The sequence below is a fragment of the Scyliorhinus canicula genome, chromosome 5 (assembly GCF_902713615.1).
Source record: "Scyliorhinus canicula chromosome 5, sScyCan1.1, whole genome shotgun sequence".
In the NCBI taxonomy this organism is placed as follows: Eukaryota; Metazoa; Chordata; class Chondrichthyes; order Carcharhiniformes; family Scyliorhinidae; genus Scyliorhinus; species Scyliorhinus canicula.
In genome coordinates this window covers 59975740-59996459 of record NC_052150.1, presented here as the reverse complement: position 1 = coordinate 59996459, position 20720 = coordinate 59975740, and the positions used below count along the sequence as shown (strand labels likewise).

Here is a 20720-nt window from a genome sequence, read left to right as displayed (position 1 = left end):
ATTCCGAGAGGTCGGACAGCCAGTCCGCAGCTCTGGGCGGTGCTGCTGACCGCCAGCCAAACAGGATTCTACGGCGGGCGATCAGGGAGGCAAAGGCAAGGGCATCCGCCCTCCTCCCCAGGAATAGATCTGGCTGTTCTGAAACCCCGAAGACCGCCACTATCGGGCATGGCTCCACCCTCACTCCCACCACTTTGGACATTACCTCGAAGAAGGCTGTCCAGTACTCCACGAGTCTGGGGCAGGACCAGAACATGTGGGCGTGGTTGGCCGGGCCTCTTTGGCACCGTTCACATCTGTCTTCCACCTCCGGGAAGAACCTACTCATACGGGTTCTTGTTAAGTGGGCTCTATGTACCACTTTTAGTTGCGTCAGGCTGAGCCTTGCGCACGTGGAGGTGGAGTTGACCCTATGCAGTGCTTCGCTCCAGAGTCCCCACCCGATCTCCATCCCCAGGTCGTCCTCCCATTTCCTCCTTGTTGCGTCCAGTACGGTGTCGTCCCTATCTACCAGTCGGTCATACATGTCACTACAGTTCCCTTTCTCTAGGATACTTGCGTCCAGTAGGTCTTCCAGTAGTGTCTGTCGTGGCGGTTGTGGGTACGTCCTTGTCTCCTTTCGTAGGAAGTTTTTGAGCTGCAGGTACCGTAGCTCGTTCCCCCCAGCTAGCTGAAATTTCTCTGTCAGTTCGTCCAGTGTTGCGATCCTGTCGTCCGTGTACAGGTCCCTGACTGTCAGTGTCCCCCCGTCCTGCCTCCACCTTTTGAAGGTGGCGTCGGTCAGTGCTGGTTTGAACCTATGGTTGTTGCAGATGGGAGCCCTGTTCGACATTTTGGTCAGGCCAAGTTGCTGCCGCAGTTGGTTCCAGGATTGGAGGGTGGCTGTCACCACTGGGCTGCTGGAGTGTTTTTTGGGTGGGGATGGGAGTGCTGCCGTGGCGAGGGCCCGGAGGGAGGTTCCCATGCAGGAGGCCTCCTCCGCACGCACCCACTCAGCTTCTGGCTCCTGGATCCATCCCCTTACTCGCTCGGCTGTTGCTGCCCAGTGGTAGAGTTGTAGATTCGGGAGGGCTAACCCTCCCCTGGTTTTTGTTTTTTGTAAGACCTTCTTTGGGATCCTAGCATTTTTACCCCCCCATACGAACGCCATGATGAGTTTGTCCAGCGCTTTGAAAAGGCCTTGGGGATGTAGATCGGAATGGATCTAAACAGGAAGAGGAACCTGGGCAGTACGTTCATTTTGATCGTCTGAACTCTCCCCGCGAGGGAGAGCGGGAGTGTGTTCCATCTTTGCAGGTCCTTTTTAACTTCCTCCGTCAGGCTGGTGAGGTTCCATTTGTGGATCCCTTTCCAGTCATGGGCTATTTGGATCCCCAGGTAGCGGAATTTATGTCGGGCTTGTTTGAACGGCAGCCCCTTTAGTGCTGCCCCCCCCCCCCCTTGCGGGTGTAATGGGAAGATCTCACTTTTGCTCATGTTGAGTTTGTAGCCCGAGAAGGCTCCAAACTCTTTCAGGAGCGCGATGATCCCGTCCATGCTGCTTTGTGGGTCCGAGATATAGAGGAGCAGATCATCCGCATAGAGTGAGACTCTGTGCTCTCTACCTCCCCTTCGGATCCCCCTCCAATTTTTTGCTGCCCTGAGCGCGATTGCTAGCGGTTCGATTGCTAGTGCGAACAGCAGCGGGGACAGTGGGCATCCTTGTCTGGTGCCCCTGTGCAGCTGGAAGTATTGGGAGTTGGTATTGTTGGTCTGTACACTCGCCATGGGAGCGTTGTACAGGAGCTTTACCCAAGCGGTGAACCCTGTTCCAAGCCCGAACCGCTCCAGTACCTCTATGAGGTATTTCCATTCGACTCTGTCGAAGGCCTTTTCTGCGTCCAGGGAGACGATCACCTCTTGTGTTCTCTCCCCGGAGGGGGTCATTATCACGTTCAGCAGGCGCCTGATGTTCGCGGTCAGCTGTCTACCTTTGACAAAGCCCGTCTGGTCCTCTGTGACCACCTCAGGTACACAGTCTTCTAGCCTTTTGGCTAGGATTTTGGCCAGTATTTTGGCGTCTGCGTTCAGCAGAGATATGGGTCTGTATGACCCACATTCCGTTGGGTCTTTGTCTTTCTTAGGTATCAGCGAGATTGAGGCCTGTGCTAACGTGGGTGGCAACGTGCCCCTAGCTAGCGAGTCTGTGAACATCTCCCGCATGTGCGGGGCCAGCGCTGTCGCAAATTTTTTGTAGAAGTCCGCCGGGAATCCGTCCGGTCCCGGCGCCTTCCCCGCCTGCATGGAGCTAATGCTGTCCATGATCTCTCCCAGTGCTAGTGGTGCTTCCAGATCCCGTTTTCTGCCCTCTCCCACAACTGGTATGTTCAGTCCGTCAAGAAACCGGTTCATCCCAGCCTTCCCCGTTGGGGGCTCTGAGGTGTACAGCTCTTGGTAGAAGGCCTTGAAGGTTTTGTTAATCTTCTCTGGTTCTGTTTCCAACGTGCCTCTGGTATCTCTGATTTGCGCGATTTCTCTGCTGGCTGCCTGCTTTCTCAGCTGGTGGGCCAACAGGCGGCTGGCTTTGTCTCCGTGTTCGTATAGGGCCCCGCGTGCCTGGCGGAGTTGGTGTACTGCTTTCCTGGTGGAGAGCAGGTCAAAGTTCCTTTGTAATTCTTTTCTCTCCGCCAGGAGTTCTACAGTCGGGGCCTCGGAGTATTTATGGTCTACCTCCAGTATGGAGTCGACCAGCTTCTGCCTAGCCACCCTTTCCTCCCTATCTCTTTGCGCTTTGTAGGCTATGATTTCCCCTCTTAGTACGGCCTTAAGCGCTTCCCAGAACGTGGAGGGTGAGACCTCCCCGTTTTGGTTGATCTCAGTGTACTCCGCTATGGCCTGCGCTATCCTTTCGCTGAAGGCCTTGTCAGCTAGTAAGGCACCGTCCAACCTCCATTTGGGGCGCTGGGCCCTTCCCGTCTCTAGCCGCACATCCATGTAGTGTGGAGCGTGGTCTGATATCACAATTGCGGAGTATTCCACCTTGTCTATCTCTGGAAGCACCGTTTTCCCCACCACAAAGAAGTCAATTCTGGTGTACACGTTGTGTACTGGGGAGAAGAAAGAGAATTCTTTCTCCCCCGGGTGGGCGAATCTCCAGGGGTCTACTGCTCCCATCTGCTCCATATAGTGGCTGAGTTCCCTTGCCATGTTTGAGGTTTTCCCCGTTCTGGGGTTTGATCTGTCCGTCGTTGGGTCCTGTACACAGTTGAAGTCCCCCCCCATGATTAGTCGGTGCGTCGCTATGTCCGGGATTTCTGCCATGGTCTTTTGGATGAAGCTCGTGTCGTCCCAGTTGGGCGCGTACACGTTAACTAGAACTACCGGCGCCCCATCCAGGGCCCCGCTGACCATGACATACCGTCCCCCTGGGTCCGTAACCGTCTTTGTCGCCCTAAACATTGTCCTCTTGCCAATCAGGATCGCCACCCCCCCTGGCCCTTGCCCCATAACAGGAATGATAGGTTTGTCCCACCCAGCCCTTTCTTACCCGCAGTTGGTCCCGCTCCCTCAAGTGCGTCTCTTGGAGGAAGACTATGTCGGCCCTCATGTTTCTAAGGTGGGTGAGGACTCTAGATCTCTTCACTGGGCCGTTAAGTCCCCTTACGTTCCAGGTGACTATTCTGGTGGGGGGCTTCTGCCCCCTTGCTCCTGTGGGGTTAACCATATTTGTCCGGTGGACGCGCCCCTGCCCTCTGGGGTTTCCCTATGTTAGGGGGCCGTCCAGGATGTCCACTATCACTGCTCTCCCCATGCGGTCGGGTCCCTGCGCTCCGGGGTTCCCCCTTGTCCCGGGGACACCCGCCATGGCCGTCCACTTTGTGTCCGCCACGCGGGTAGTCCCCTGCACTCCGGGGGGCCCCTTCACCCACAGACCGTACTGGGTGGGTGCTTGCAGCAGTTCCCTGTTTCGAGCCCTTGTCTGTGGCACTTTGTGGCCCTATTCCCTTACTGGCCTCTTTTGTCCCTTCGTCCCTGCGTTTCCCCTCCCTGGTCTCTCGCCCCCCGGGTGCCCCCCCCCCCGCTCTATCCCTTTCGGGGATACCCCTGTGTACCCCTCCATTGCCCCTCTCTCCCCCATTCCTGTCCCCATTTGCTCTCCCACCTTTGATGGGTGATCCCCCCCCTCCCCTGCCTGGCGCCTTCCCCCCTGTTGGGGGTGCGCTGCGGCCCTGCTCTGTTGCGCGCCCCCTTCGCTAGCTTTCCTGCTAGCACGGTGGCTCCCCTCCCGGAGGTTGCTGTCCCGCTTCCCCTCTCCCCTCTCCAGTACTCCCGTTCCCTCGTGCCGGGGCCTGGCCTCCCACCTGGAGCGGGCCCTAGGGCATTGGGTTGTTTTCCGTTCTGGGTGTTTCTGCCAGGGGGGAGGGGGCTGGCTTTGCCTCGCCCCTCCCCACCCCCCCGTCGGCATGACGTGTCTCCTTGCCATGGGCCCCTCGTCCCTACTTCCCATGGCGTTTTTCCAGCCCGTGCTCCTCGACGAATCTATTCGCCTCGGCAGGGGCTGTAAAGAAATATTCCTTGTGTTGGTATGTGACCCAGAGTTTTGCTGGGTACAGCATACCAAAACGTACTTTGTTCTTATAGAGAGCTGCTTTCGCTCTGTTGAACTCCGCCCGTCTCTTAGCTATGTCCGCTCCAAAATCCTCGTAGATTCGGATGGCGTGCCCGTCCCAATTGCAGGCTCTATTCTCCTTGGCCCAGCGCAGGATTGTCTCCCTATCCCGGTACCGGTGCAGTCTGGCTATAACTGCTCTCGGTTTTTCCCCTTCCTTGGGCTTCGGGCGCAGTGACCGATGAGCTCTGTCCATTTCCGGTGGGGTGGGAAAAGTTTCCCGCCCCACTAAGGAGCCCAGCATCGCAGCCACGAATGTTGTGGGACTTCTACCCTCTATCCCCTCTGGCAGGCCCACTATCTTGATATTTTGCCTTCTCGAGCTGATCTCCTGGTCGTCTACCCTGCCCTTCAGGCTCCCCTGTGTTGCACTCAGTTTCACCATTCCCCTCTCCAGGGATATGACCCGGTCGCTCGCGTCAGTCGCTGCCTTCTCCAGCTCTTTAATGGTTGCCCCCTGGGCTTCCAGTATCTTCCCTTGGGCTTCCAGTATCTTCCCTTGGGCATCCACTTTCTTCTCCAATCTGGTCAGAACCTGCTGCACCCCTGACATGGCCCTGGTCGCTGCTGCCTGTGCTGCGGCCTCTGCGTCTGCTTTTAACTCTGCCTTGAATGCCTGCAGCTGCTCCCTCACCACCTCGGCAAAGGCTTCCTTCCAATTCACGCCCCCCTCTAACCCCAGGGGAGAGGTTGCCCGCCCGTCCAGCTCTTCTGGATGCGGCGAAGCATCCTTCCCGCCGCTTCGCGTGTTGACTCGTTCGCCCGAGCTGGCTTTCCCTTTGCCCAGTCTACTTCCGGTGCCCCCTTTCTCTTGGCTCCTTTCTGGCACTTTTTTCTCCCCCTTCCCCTTCATCTTTTCTTCTCTCCTTGTTCTTCTTTTTCCCCCTTTTCCGCACCCTATTTTATTTTATTTATTATTATATATCTATATATGTATATATATATATATATATATATATTTTTTTTTTTTTTAATTTATTTCCCCTACCCCTTTTCTCTTTACCAGTTTCTTTGGGAAGAACAGAAATACAAGTCTCTTTTTTCTTTTTTCCCCACTCAACCAGGAGAGAGAGTCCCTTTGTCTTTGCCACGTGGTGGTCACAGCAGTTGGGGGGGGGGAGGGGCGAGTGGGCCGGTGGTCGCTGCTGGTTGGGGGGGGGTCCCCGCTGCTGGTTGGGGGGGGGGTCCCCGCTGCTGGCTGGGGGGGGGGGGGGTTGTGTCCCCGCTGCTGGCTGGGGGGGGGGGGGTTGTGTCCCCGCTGCTGGCTGGGGGGGGGGGGTTGTGTCCCCGCTGCTGGCTGGGGGGGGGGGGTTGTGTCCCCGCTGCTGGCTGGGGGGGGGGGGGGGGGTTGTGTCCCCGCTGCTGGCTGGGGGGGGGGGTTGTGTCCCCACTGCTGGCTGGGGGGGGGGGGGGGGGTTGTGTCCCCGCTGCTGGCTGGGGGGGGGGGGGGTCCCCGCTGCTGGCTGGGGGGGGGGGGGGAAGAGAAGGGGGGCCGCCGCCGCCGCACCGCTCCGGGCCCGCGTGGGGGGGGGGGGGGGGGGGGGGAGAAGAGGGGCCGCCGCCGCCGCACCGCTCCTAGCCCGCGTGGGGGGGGGGGAGAGAGAAGAGGGGCCGCCGCCGCCGCACCGCTCCTGGCCCGCGTGGGGGGGGGGGGGGGGAGAGAGAAGAGGGGCCGCCGCCGCCGCACCGCTCCTGGCCCGCGTGGGGGGGGGGGGGGGGGGGAAGAGAAGAGGGGCCGCCGCCGCCGCACCGCTCCTGGCCCGCGTGGGGGGGGGGGGGGGGGAGAGAAGAGGGGCCGCCGCCGCCGCACCGCTCCTGGGTCGCGTGGGGGGGGGGGGGGGGGGGAGAGAAGAGGGGCCGCCGCCGCACCGCTCCTGGCCCGCGTGGGGGGGGGGGGGGGAGGGAGAGGGGATGGACCTGCTGCTGTTGGGCCCCCCTGTCGCCGCTCCGGCTCCTCGGCTCCGGCTCCTCGGCTCCCGCTCCGGCTCCTCGGCTCCTCGGCTCCTCCGCCCCGGCTCCTCGGCTCCTCGGCTCCCCGGCTCCCCGGCTCCTCGGCTCCTCGGCTCCCCGGCTCCTCGGCTCCCCGGCTCCTCGGCTCCCCGGCTCCTCGGCTTCTCGGCTCCTCGGCTTCTCGGCTCCTCGGCTCCTCGGCTCCCCGGCTCCCCGGCTCCTCGGCTCCGTCTCCTCGGCTCCCGCTCCGGCTCCTCCGCCGTCCGGCCTGTCGGGGGGGGGGGGGGGGGGCTGTTCCTCCTGCTGTCCACCGCTTGCGGGAGCCCCTCTCCCTGCGACCTCCTCGCTCGCCGCCCGGAAGAATTGTCTATGTCACGACAAGTTGACAGTGCTAGCATATTGCCCGAGCAACAATTGTGGAAACATTAAAAATAGGAGCAGGAGTCGCCCATTCGTACCTTTTGAGCCTGCTCCACCATTCACTACGTGCATGGCTGATCATCCAACTTGCCCTACCTAATCCTATCCTCCTGTGCTAGGTTCATAGCCTTCACATCATGGCTCTAACCTGGAGCTGAGATGATTGCACTCCAATGACCATACCTGTTTTCATTTTGAGTGAGCTTTGTCAGCAGATGCAGAATGTTTCCCCTGCCTTTAATTTTAACAGGGTTGCTTGATGTCCCGCTCGGCTAATGCTTTCTTGATATCAAAGGTAGAATTCAGTTGTTTTGTCATTGTTTTGGCCAAAGTTGTATTGGGACCTGGAGCAAAATGATCCTTCAGTACCCAAACGAGGTATAATGAATTGGTTATTAGTCAGTAAGCATCATTTTGAAAGTGTCATCTTCCATCACTTTGCTAATTGAGAGTAGGCCTGTGGAGCAGTAATTGGCCAGAGTGGAATTGTTCTGCTTTTTGTGGGCAGAACTAAGTTGGGCACCTTTGTCCCCACTTGGGGTAGATGTGGGTGCTGTAGCTGTATTGGAATGGTTTTGTTAGGGATACTGCTTATTCTGGAGCATTTACCTTCAGTACGTCAGATGGGATTTTGCCCTGGACTTGGTATTTGGCATATCTTCTATGCAAAGGCATTTTCTTTATCATATTAACTGAACTGAATTGGCTGAAGACTGGTTTCTCAGATGGGAGGGACATAAGGAGCAGGAGAAGACAGGTCCTCTACTAATTTTGACTCCACTGTCATGATCCTGTATGAAGGACAAAATCCTTTTGTATGACTGAATCTGTGATATTCTGTTGTTGTGGATTAGTTTGACAGTGTTTTAGATCTACCATTTATATACCTGGTATATATTTCTAACATGATCAGCGTCATCCCCTTCCAAGGCTGCAATATCCTAATCTCATATTTCATAATTCAATCCTGATGGTAATAACCGGTCTCCTGGTTCAGTTAATATTCAAGATAATCTGCCATATTCTCACTCTGCATGTTGTAAGGATCCTTCCTGTTGATTTAATTTTTGAACCTTGGATATTTAATAGACATGTACCTTTAAATCGAGCAGAGGAAGCGAGGAGCTCCAAAAGTTGCAAAATAGTACACTGTGCTTTGGAGGTTTAGATTTGGACAGAAAAGCTCCAACTTTCTGGCACCTGAAAGTTTGATTGGTTGGCTGGTGACCAACAGATTGGCGAGAAGACCCATATTTTGCCCGGTGACGGTCAGTGATTGTGATCTGTCAGGTGCAAGGTTTTCAGAGAACCTAGGAAGCAGAATGCGACTGGCCGCTGAGCGAAGAAGCTGAGAGTTGTGCTCTCTCTTTTTCTCGGTCTCCAAAAATGCTTCCTGTCTCTGGTTTCTGAATCTGCAGAGAAGTCTTGAGATCCTGATCAATCTACAGTGGAAACCATTACAGACGGAAAGCAGGAACACCGCAACTGGAGGCCGAGACTTTTGCCTAATCATGGGGTTATGTTTGTTAGAAATCTATTCAATCTGGGTATATATGTGTATACAGAGTATTGGGGGGGGGGGGGGTAAAATACATTTTTTTTTAATGTGCAATATGAAAGTAAGGATATTAAATGGGTGAGATGTAATACAATGTGTTTGTCATTTTGTTGTCTTGTTTGCAGTTAAAAATACCAGCTGATGATAAATTGGAGAAGTTTTGGATTGATTTCAATCTCGGAAGCCGCAGTATAACTTTTTTTATTAAAGATGATAGTCAAGAGAATGAGGTAATAATGACGTTTATTGTCACAGGTAGACTTGCATTAACACTGCAATGAAATTATTGTGAAAACCCCCTAGTCGACACACTCCGGCACCTGTTTGGGTACACAGGTAATTTGGAGATTATGAATTCTCCCTCTAACAGCACGCCTTTCGGGACTTGTGGGAGGAAACCGGAGCACCCGGAGGAAACCCACACAGACACCGGGAGAACGTGCAGACTCCACACAGACAGTGGCCCAAGCTGGGATTCGAACCTGAGACCTTAACGCTGTGCGGCATCAGTGCTAACCACTGTGCTGCCGTGCTGCCCAAAGAAAGTGGCTGCACTGTCCAAAGTCATTTACTTTCTACATTAAAAGAGATTTAAATGTGCATACATCAAAAATAAATTGGTAACACTTATTCCAAAATTGTGAATCTTGGTCCACTAACACCTTGCCTTGAAAATTTTAATGTTTTTTTTCTACTGCTTTGATAATTCTGAACATCTCTAAATGCCGGAACAACTTCCACTTTTGCTATTCAAGTTGTTTAGTTTTAGACTGTAATTTCCACACTTGTTTACTGTAGTTCAGCAGCAGAAATAATTCATTGAATCCTTACAGTGCAGAGGAGGCCATTTGGCTGATTGAATCTGCACCGACCCTCTGAAAGAGCACCCCCGCCCTATCTCCATAACCCTCTCTAAATTGCATGTTTTGTGGTCTTGGCTGACTAAATTTATTATTTTTTTCCAAGGTCAACATCTTAGAGTCCGGGTTTTGCAGCATAAAAAGAGGCCCTTCGGCCCAACATATGTGCCATCAAGCACCTATCTGTTCTAATCCCATTTTCAAGCACTTAGTCCATGTCCTTGCATGCTATGATAAAGTGCTCAGCTTAAATACTGAAATGTTGAGGATTCCTGCCTCTACACCCTTTCTGTCTGTTCCAGATTCTCCTCTGGGTGAAAAGGTTTTTCCTCAACTCCCCTCTAAATCTCCTGCCCCTGAACTATAGTAGGTGAGCATCTAACTTGTATAAATATGGGAACATACCTATGCTTTTGTACTTAGAGGTTGGTTTGAATTACAAGTCTTTTTCTTGATAGGTGGACCTCTGGGAGACTGTCAGTTTGGTGCAAGATGGAGTCAAAAGTTTCAGTGTTCAAGGTGATGGTTCACATTGCAGTTTTAGTTAAAACAGTTGTTTTCTACCTTATCAGCTCTTTTTTCTTGTCTTTCTAAATCTCAACAATTTTTACTTGTGACCATCCCCCAGGTGTTCATAAGAATAAAGTTCCCAAAGTGAGTGCATTGATTAAGAAGGGCTACAAGGAATAATAAAACAGGTTTAGAATTCTTGTTTCTGAAACCACAAAGTGTAGTGAATATGATTGGAGATCTACAAACACAAGTAACCATATGTGAATATCCATGTACTGGCAACAAGAGTCACGATGTTCAAAATGTTGAGAGAAGCGTGTTAATTTACAGTGTTCAGAAAAGATGGGGAAGGGGAAAAGGGAGGTGGGAAGGCTGCACTGATCAGAGCAGACATTGCAGTACCATAAAGGGAGCATGTCCTTGATGGGAAAAGGTCACAGTCCATTCGGTTAGAGTTGAGAAGTAAAAAGGATATGATCATTATTGCAAATTATTGCACTATTGCAAGCTAGGGTACCAATAGTGATGTATCACCATTAGATATAGGAGCAGAATTAGGCCATTGTGCCCATCGAGTCTGCTCTGCCATTTTATCATGGCTGATATGTTCCTGATCTGTTACCTATAATGCTGCAGACCAAGAGCTGGATTACAAGATCAGCAAAGCATCTTCTCCCCAGAATACATGTTCTCGGAGTAGGAGTAGGCAATTTAGCCTCCCGAGCCTAACACCCTCAAATGTGATCATGGCTGATCCCACCCTGGCCTCAACTCCACCATCCTGCCGTTCTCCATAACCCACTACCAGTTAAAAATCTGTCTAACTGCTCAATTTACTCACTGTCCCAGCATCCACCGCACTCTGGGGTAGCATATTCCACAGATTCACAACTCTTTGGGAGAAGTAGTTTCTCCTCGAATCGGTTTTAAATTTTCTACCTCTTATTCGAAGATTATGACCTCTCATTTTAGAATGTCCCACAAGAGAAAGCACCTGCTCCGCGTCTACTTTATCCATACCTTTTAGCATCTTGTATACCTTGATTTGATCTCCCCTAATTCTTCTAAACTCTAGAGAGTATAGGCCTAAACTGTTCAGTCTCTCCCCATACAACAAACCCCTCATCCCGGAATCAACCTAGTGAACCTCCTCTGAACTGCCTCCAATGCCACTAATCGTTCCCCAAATAAGGGGGCCAAAACTTTACCAATGCCTTGTATAGTTGCAACAACATTTCCTTACCTTTATATTCGATTCCTTTTGCTATAAATACCAGCATTCTATTTGCTTTCCTTATTATCTGCTGCACCTGCATGCTCATTTTCTGTGACTCATGCACGAGAACACCAGATCCCTCGGTATTGGAGCACCCCAAAGTGTCTCCCCACTTAGATAAATTGCCTTTCCTTTGATTTTGACGATAATGCATGACCACACTTATCCACGTAAAACTCCATCTGCCACATTTTGGCCCATTCTAACCTATCTATATCCATTTGTTGAACATAGAACATACGATGCAGAAGCAGGCCATTTGGCCCATCGAGTCTGCACCAACCCACTTAAGCCCTCACTTCCACCCTATCCCCGTAACCCTCCTAACCTTTTTGGTCACTAAGGGCAATTTTATCATGGCCAATCCACCTAACCTGCAAGTCTTTGGACTGTGGGAGGAAACCCATGCAGACACTGGGAGAACGTGCAGACGCTACACCGACAGTGTCCCAGGGGGGAATTGAACCTGGGACCCTGGTGCTGTGAAACCACAGTGCTAGCCACTTATGCAATCATGCTGCCCAAGGTTTTTATTTCCTCGTTGCAACTTACTGTCCCACCTATTTTTGTGTCATCTGCGAATTTGGCTATCGAACCTTCTATCCCTGTATCCAAGTCTTTAATATAGATTGTAAATAGCTGGGGCCCAATGTCTGAGCATAATGGCACCCCACTAGTTACATCTTGACATCCAGAAAAAGACCCATTTATCCTGACTCTGACTCCTATCCGTCAGCCAGTCTTCTATCCAAGTTAATAAGTTATCCCAAATCCCATGAGAGCTCACCTTGTGAATTAACCTTCTGTGCGACACCTTAACAAATGCCTCCTGGAAGTCCAGATATACTACATCTACAAGATCCCCATTATACAATTTGCTTGTTACATCTTCGAAGAACTCGAACAAATTAGTCAAACATGATTTTCCCTTCTTAAAACCATGCTGACTCTGACGGATAACACTTTGGCTTTCCAAATGTCCTGATAATAATTGATGATTGATTCTAACAATTTCCAACAAATGCTAAACTAACTGGTCTGTAATTTCCCACATTGTGCCTTCCTTTTTGAATAAGGGAGGAATAACATTACAACATTATGATTTTTCCAATCCATTGGAACCTTTTCCGTGTCCAGGGACTTTTGGAATATTATAACCAATGGATCCACTATTTCTGCTGCTATTTCCTTTAACACCCTAGGACGTTGGCCATCGGACCCTGGGGACTTGTTTTCCCTCATTCCCAAGACTTTGTTGAGTACCGTTTCCTTATTGATGCTGATTGTTCCAAGTTCCACCCTTTCTATTGCCTCTGAATTGCCCGTTCTTTCAGCTCTGATGTGTCAAAGTCCTGGAACTCCCCCTCTAACAGCACTACAGTGGTTCAAAATGATGTACTGCTGCCTTTTCAGGGCAAGTTAGGGACATTTGATAGATTTTCACCTTGCCAGTGAGGCCCACATCCCTTGAAGCGATAAAAGAAAATTGGAGGAGCAATGAAATTTCAGCGCATTGCGGAGATGGTGGAGGTTAGAGGTGGGAATGAGAAAGCCATAGAGATATTTGAAAATCAAGAAAAGAATTTCAAAATACAAGATGTTGCTTAAATGGGAATCAGTAAGTATGGGTGAATGGGTCTTAGAACATAGAACATAGAACAGTACAGCACAGAACAGGCCCTTCGGCCCTCAATGTTGTGCCGAACCATGATCACCCTACTCAAACCCACGTATCCACCCTATACCCGTAACCCAACAACCCCCCCCTTAACCTTACTTTTATTAGGACACTACGGGCAATTTAGCATGGCCAATCCACCTAACCCGCACATCTTTGGACTGTGGGAAGAAACCGGAGCACCCGGAGGAAACCCACGCACACAGGGGGAGGACGTGCAGACTCCACACAGACAGTGACCCAGCCGGGAATCGAACCTGGGACCCTGGAGCTGTGAAGCATTTATGCTAACCACCATGCTACCCTGCTGCCCACTTGCTACCCTGCTGCCCACTGCTACCCTGCTGCCCACTGCTGGTCTTGGTACAAGTAAGGGCATGGGCAGCAGAGCTTTAGATTATCTCCAGTTTATATGGCGTAGAATGGAAGACAGGCCAGGAATACATTGGGATAGTCAATAATAAAGGTAATAAAGAAAAAGGTGAGGAATACCAACAACTATGCAGGTCATTCCTCTGTTGACCACAACAGTAGGATACCATATCTTGCAACCTATTCTGCTCCTTGGCAAAGTTCTTCTTCAACTATGAGGAGATGCCCTTAACTGTAGCATTGGGCAAACAACGTGGCCCTTAGGACTGTAAGCTGTGACTGCAGAGAACAATATCTATCTCCCAACAATATTATCCCCAATCGCTTTCTCATTCCTTTTTGCTTCCTCTGATTGTGTAGTCTTTTGTACCATGAAGGTGTGATTATTTTTCCCATCCTCCCTGCTGCTTTTCTCATCTGTACCAGTAATATTGTTGGACCATGGAAAAGGCTGAGGCTCCTTTGCTTCTGCATCAATGATATTATGACTCCATGGGCTACTGTGAGTTAATTCCAGCACCTTCTTGACCTGCAACTATTGAATTAACCAATAATTCTTAGAAAGATACCCTATTTTGGCCCTTGGCTGCCTAATAATTATTGACCAGGTTTGTAAATTTAAACACAATTACATGTTATTAATAAAAGAACTATAATGAAATATGCAGCAAATACAACTGGCTAAATATCATTTAATTCTTAATCTCCCACTTTATCTTACCTCCACCCTCTATATGCACACGACGCAGACAAAAACAGAGAGGAGGAGGGGGAAATAATAAATAAAGGACAAAAAAGTGTATTTGTTTCAGATGGTTGTTGTAAGCTCGCTGTTCTTCAAACCTGGCTTTCAGGTTGAGATTTCTACTTTCCAGTCTGTAATGGTTTTCACTGTAGATTCATTCAGGCCCATGCAGTTTCAGAAATATAGCAGCTCACAGCATTTCAGGGGAAAACACAAGGGAGAGAGAGCAGGTCTTTTCTCTGTGTCCAGGATTTAACCTCTTTCCTTCGATTTCTGGAAGTCATCCCACTCGGGCAGAATCCAATCTCCACCTGCTACTGGGCAGAATAGAGCCTTTTGGTCAATTCATTGGCCACCAGCCAGTCAATCAGTCTCGACCTATCCCTCGGATGCCTCAAAGTCTGCGTCTTGCTGTCTAAATCTGGCAGCACCATATACTGTGTTGGAACTTCTTGAATTCCTCATTCTCCCTGCTGCTTGACTAGGGATCCATGTCCATTAGGGATCCATGTCCATTAGGGATCCATGTCCATTAGGGATCCATGTCCATTAGGGATCCATGTCCATTTGGGATCCATGTCTCAAAATGCCAACAGCAAAAAAATAAAGAAAGGGGAACTAGAGGAATCAACAGAAAGGACCTTCACGATGTCCTTGCATGTACCTGCTTGTGCCATAGTCACAAGCTTCTGCTCCTGACAACTAATAAAATTGAAACCATGACTTGGCTCAAAGGATGTGACTACCTACTGGGTGAAAAGCCCCATTCTCGCTCTTTGCCCATCCTGGCTTCCTTGGGCCTCAGATGGACACCACTAGATAAATTACACAATAGTCATTAATGACAACAATCAAGTATTTGAATACAAGAGGAATATTCTTTCCTTGAAAATAATTCTTGGATGATGTCTGGGGCTGGTTTAGCTCACTGGGCTAAATCGCTGGCTTTTAAAGCAGACCAAGGCCCAAGGCCAGCAGCACGGTTCAATTCCAGTACCAGCCTCCCCGAACAGGCGCCGGAATGTGGCGACTAGGGGCTTTTCGCAGTAACTTAATTGAAGCCTACTTGTGACAATAAGCGATTTAATTTTCATTTCTGTAGACCTCACCTGAATCTTGAGAAAAATTGGACCACAAGTTGGAATGAATGAAACGGAGATCCAGAAGCCACAAATTCTGCCATTAAAATCATTTGGAGCAATCATCATTCTGCTCTTTGGGTTTTTAAAGGGATCTGATTAATCCATGAAAGTGAGAATGAGACTATAGAGCAGTGAAGTTGATATCCTTGATATTAACGTCCGGTGAATTATGGAATGCACAAAAGATGTTTTGTAACAATTCGAAAACCGATTTGAAATCCTCTCCAGTTGCTCCTTTTTTTGGATGCATTCAGAGCTTCTAACTCTATTCACCAGAACTCTGTGGCTGATTAGGAATCGATGACTAATCTACAGATAGAACATAGAACAGCACAGAACAGGCCCTTCGGCCCTCGATGTTGTGCCGAGCAATGATCACCCTACTCAAACCCACGTATCAACCCTATACCCGTAACCCAACAACCCCCCCCCCCCTTAACCTTACTTTTTTTTAGGACACTACGGGCAATTTAGCATGGCCAATCCACCTAACCCGCACATCTTTGGACTGTGGGAGGAAACCGGAGCACCCGGAGGAAACCCACGCACACACGGGGAGGACGTGCAGACTCCACACAGACAGTGACCCAGCGGGGAATCGAACCTGGGACCCTGGAGCTGTGAAGCATTTATGCTAACCACCATGCTACCGTGCTGCCCTATGGTGTGGCTATGGTGGCACCATTTTAGTCACATGCAATTTTAGGAGAAAATGAATGTCAAGATATATGTACAGTAAACAAATATCTACCACCTTACAGTGTAAACTTTCAATTTCCTTTTCCTCAAAGTTTGTAATTCTGACATGAATTTATTAGACACAGCACATCTTAAAACAGTGTCCAGGCTTTTGTCCAGTAGTTATCTCTAACGTGGGTGTTGGAAATATTGATAATGTTACAACTCGGCCGCGCAATCCTTCCAGAATGTGGTTGGTTACTGTCTGTTCACTGGCAAGGTCTGTTTGATCTGATTAATTATTATCTGGGCTGGATTGTTTTTGCTTGCCTGGTGCAGTTATTAGATTTGTCGAACTGTCAAAAATAGTACCTCCTCTCTCTTTAGTGTTGCTAATGTTTCCATGGTGCTGAAGTCGGGTGTCTTTATCCATGTCGCAGAACATTTAACCAGTTCACCAATTAGCAGCAGCCAAGGAAGTAAATAACATCTCAATCAAAATAGGCTTGTATCATGTTCAAATGAAGTACTTTGAGACGTATTTCCAGACATGGTCTTCAATAAGCAAAGGCCTGCCTTGTGAATTTTCTGGCCTTTAAGGAACATGCATTGGAATCTTTAAACTGATATAAGTCTTGGTGTCAATGCAAGGGAGGAAATTTATCTTATGCTATCAGTAAAGTTGTAATATCTTTCGCTGTATTTGATCAAGCTTCCCATCTTCTCTATAAAGTCGTCCTGTCACTGTGGGGGACGGAAATTTAGAAAAAGATAAAAAATTAAGGAATATCCCAGTTGCATTCTTTTCACCCAAGGAGGAAATATCCACCAGTATGTGAGTCTCTGATTGATCCTACATGATTGTGCTAAAGATTATGCTAATATTGTGATACAGGCTGATGTTTTCAGTGGAGTACAGTGACATGGACCTTTGCATTTCTGTTTTTAAAACATATCCTCTCAAATTGACAGAAGTTAACACAACTGCAATCCTCATTATAAACCTAAAAGGACTACTGTCCGTCAGTAAAAAGAAAGGGAAAAAGGTGAAAATATATTTTGACTCTTCATTTGATATCCTGACCACAACCAAGTTGGTGTATGGCGATGACAAACTGCTGGCAAGTTTTCAAGATTTTCACATGGTTCTCAATTAACTTCATGGTGTGGTGATGGGAGATGAGAATTTCGTAAATTTCATATCTCATCCTATATCTGTAAAACTCATCCTGTTCTAAAAATGCTTTGACTTACAGAACTTGGCGTACCCTACAGTGGAATCTGAACTGAAGACCACAGGCTTAGTCTCAAATGAGGTATGGGCAACACTATTAAATTTAATTGTGATTAAGTGAGGACAGTCATTTCAATGTAATTTAATGTTTCATTATAGAATAAGGAGGAGAGCAAGAGATTGGATTGTGGCTTCTATGGAAACATGAGCTTGAATGACTGATTTTAATATTCATGAGAGCAGATGTTTTGACTTTTCACAATTACATCAATTTCCATCACTTTGTGTTTAGCCCTTTTTAATAAATCAAAACTTTGCTACTGATTATATGACAGCAATACATTTGTATGCTCAGTACCTGTTTTTCAATTAATTTTTATGATGTGGAGCTTACTGGCAAGGTCAATGCTTATTTTCATCCATAGCTTCATCCGTGATGCTGTCGGCTTCATCCGTGATGCTGTTCGGCTTCATCCGTGATGCTGTTCGGCTTCATCCGTGATGCTGTCGGCTTCATCCGTGATGCTGTTCGGCTTCATCCGTGATGCTGTCGGCTTCATCCGTGATGCTGTTCGGCTTCATCCGTGATGCTGTTCGGCTTCACCCGTGATGCTGTTCGGCTTCATCCGTGATGCTGTTCGGCTTCATCCGTGATGCTGTCGGCTTCATCCGTGATGCTGTCGGCTTCATCCGTGATGCTGTCGGCTTCATCCGTGATGCTGTCGGCTTCATCCGTGATGCTGTCGGCTTCATCCGTGATGCTGTCGGCTTCATCCGTGATGCTGTCGGCTTCATCCGTGATGCTGTCGGCTTCATCCGTGATGCTGTCGGCTTCATCCGTGATGCTGTCGGCTTCATCCATGATGCTGGTCGGTTCCAGGACATAGGTTTCAGTGTGAATGATCTATTTCCAAGGCAAGATGGTATGATTTGGAAAAATGGTTGAGGCTGTCTGGTGCCTGCAGTCCCTCTTACAAGGTTGTAGTGGTAGCCGGAGGTGTTGTAGTGCATATGGTACACATGGCAGCCGTGTTCCACTGGTAATGGAGGGAGTGAATGTTCCAGCTGATGGATGGGTTGCCAATCAAATTAGTTGTTTTTTCCTAGATGTTGGTAAGCTGCTTGAGTGTTGGAGCTGGACTCTCACAGATAAATGGAACAATACCATCTCACTCCTGTCCTGTACTTTGTAGGTTGTGGAAATATTGTGGGGAGTCATCAGACTCCTTAGCAAATGAAAGTTGCTTGTCAATTTTATCAGCTAAGACAGAATGTTGTCCTGGTTTTGTTGGATGTGGGCATGGACTGTTTTGTATTCTGAGGATTTGCAAATTGATCGGAATGCTGGTACAATCGGTGAATCTCCCATCTTCTGATCATCCGATGGAGAGGAGGTCACTGAAGCAACGGAAGACAATTGGGCCGAGATCACTGACCTGACAGTGTTTCCTTTTCCTGTGCACAGTTGTGAAGGGCAGTTGGACAGACCCTGCCTCGCAATGTGCTATTATTTTGAATGCAAACTACGACCCTGTCACTTTAGTACTTGGTGTACAGTTCCTGGATAATTTGAGACATTTAAATCTTCATTTAACACCAACACCAGGAATATTCAGTTGATATTTAATCTCCCAATTCCAGAGCCTTCACTGAACTGATATCTAGTTACTTTCTACATTCATCGGTCTTCTGCTTTGGTATTCATTAATAATTCAATCATTTTTGGTGTAATATACCTTGGTAAATTTTTCCTCCTGCTTTCTGAACTCACTAGGCAAGAAAAGAGAGGTAATTATTTCATTGGAATCTAAAATGTTATTGCTCCGTCATATCTCCTGGGTCTGTCGAGAGCCAACTACTGAATAAAGAGATATAAAAGAAATTGTCATGCTCAGCATCACCGTTCGGGCGAAGGATTGGATTTGATTTGATTTATTATTGTCACATGTATTAGTATACAGTGAAATGTATTGTTTCTTGCATGCTGTACAAACAATGCATACTGTACATAGGGAAGGAAGAACATAAGAACATAAGAACATAAGAACTAGGAGCAGGAGTAGGCCATCTGGCCCCTCGAGCCTGCTCCGCCATTCAATTAGATCATGGCTGGTCTTTTGTGGACTCAGCTCCACTTTCCGGCCCGAACACCATAACCCTTAATCCCTTTATTCTTCAAAAAACTATCTATCTTTACCTTAAAAACATGTAATGAAGGAGCCTCAACTGCTTCACTGGGCAAGGAATTCCATAGATTCACAACCCTTTGGGTGAAGAAGTTCCTCCTAAACTCAGTCCTAAATCTACTTCCCCTTATTTTGAAGGAGAGACTGTAGAATATAATGTTACAGTTATAGAAAGGTGTAGAGAAACGATCAACTTAATACGAGGTAGGTCCATTCAAAAGTCTGATGGCAACAGGGAAGAAACTGTTCTTGAGTTGGTTGGTACGTGACCTCAAACTTTGGTAGTTTTGTCCTGATGGAAGAAGGTGGAAGAGAGTATATCCAGTGTGCCCTAATTATGCTGGCTGCCTTTCTGAGGCAACGGGAATTATAGATGGAGTCAATGGATGGGAGGCTGGTTTGCGTGATGAACTGGGCTACATTCATGACCTTTTGTAGTTTCCTGCGGTCTTGGGCAGAGCAGGATCCATACCAAGCTGAGAAACAACCAGAAAGAATGAATTCTATGGTACATCTGTAGAAGTTGGTGTGGGTCGTAGCTGACATGCCAAACTTCCTCAGTCTTCTGAGAAAGTAGAGTCGTTGGTGGGCTTTCTTAACTGTAGTGTCGGCATGGGGGGACCAGGACAGGCTGTTGGTGATCTGTATACCTAAAAACCTGAAGCTCTCTACCCTTTCTACTTCGTTCCCATTGATGTAGACTGGGGTATGGTCTCCACTGCGCTTCCTGAAGTCAATGACAAACTCCTTTGGTTTGTTCAACTCCCTGCAACTTGCTGCTCATTGCGTGGATCCTGCTGCTACAACACCTCCCCCCCCCCAATGATCCTATAGTCCCTTTTAAGCAGCAGTAATTTTACACCATGTCTTGCCAAGCAATTCCAAGCGACCCTGCATTTTCTCAGATCTGGAATAAGTTTTTTATATTGATACTAATTTGCCAAAAATGTATTTTGAACCTGCATTATCCTCATTTTATTTTTGGCTGTCGCCTGTTTCGCTTTGTTGTACCATTGACTGTCAAATGTCTAGAAGATGAGCACTTTTGAAGCTAAAATGTCTTCCTCTGCAGTTTTCATGCCCTGTGATATCCTTGTGCTTGTGCCGTGTTGCTTCTCTCTGAACTGTTTTCTGGGCTTAAGACTAGGTGTTTAAAACTTTCAGTACTCTAGGCATAACCTTTGGACAATGGTGTACAATCTGAACATGAATCTGTCTGGATGTACTCTACAGTAGTATCTGATAAAGCAGTAGAATCTTATGCCACTGAAGGAAGGCATTCGGCCCATCATGCTGGTACCAACTCTTTTTTTGTCCTTTCATGCATTTATCTAAACTTATAAAAATTATTTTAAAATCTTTTTCTGCACTCTTCAGGATTCCAGATTATTACAACTTGCATATTCTTATTTTGCTACCTGACTTTATTTCCTTACTTTTCCCAATTATATTCCATAACA

At 48.4% G+C, this 20720-nt stretch overlaps 1 protein-coding gene across 1 annotated transcript in view; it reads left to right on the top strand.

Moving 5' to 3' along the window:
• sycp2l (synaptonemal complex protein 2-like) overlaps window positions 1-20720 on the top strand; it is a 210125-nt gene that overhangs the window by 65381 nt on the left and 124024 nt on the right. The window contains exons 13-16 of the mRNA XM_038796429.1: window positions 8702-8806; window positions 9895-9955; window positions 16813-16961; window positions 17097-17156. Coding sequence (XP_038652357.1) covers window positions 8702-8806; window positions 9895-9955; window positions 16813-16961; window positions 17097-17156 — 375 coding nt within the window. The remainder of the gene's footprint in view (window positions 1-8701; window positions 8807-9894; window positions 9956-16812; window positions 16962-17096; window positions 17157-20720) is intronic.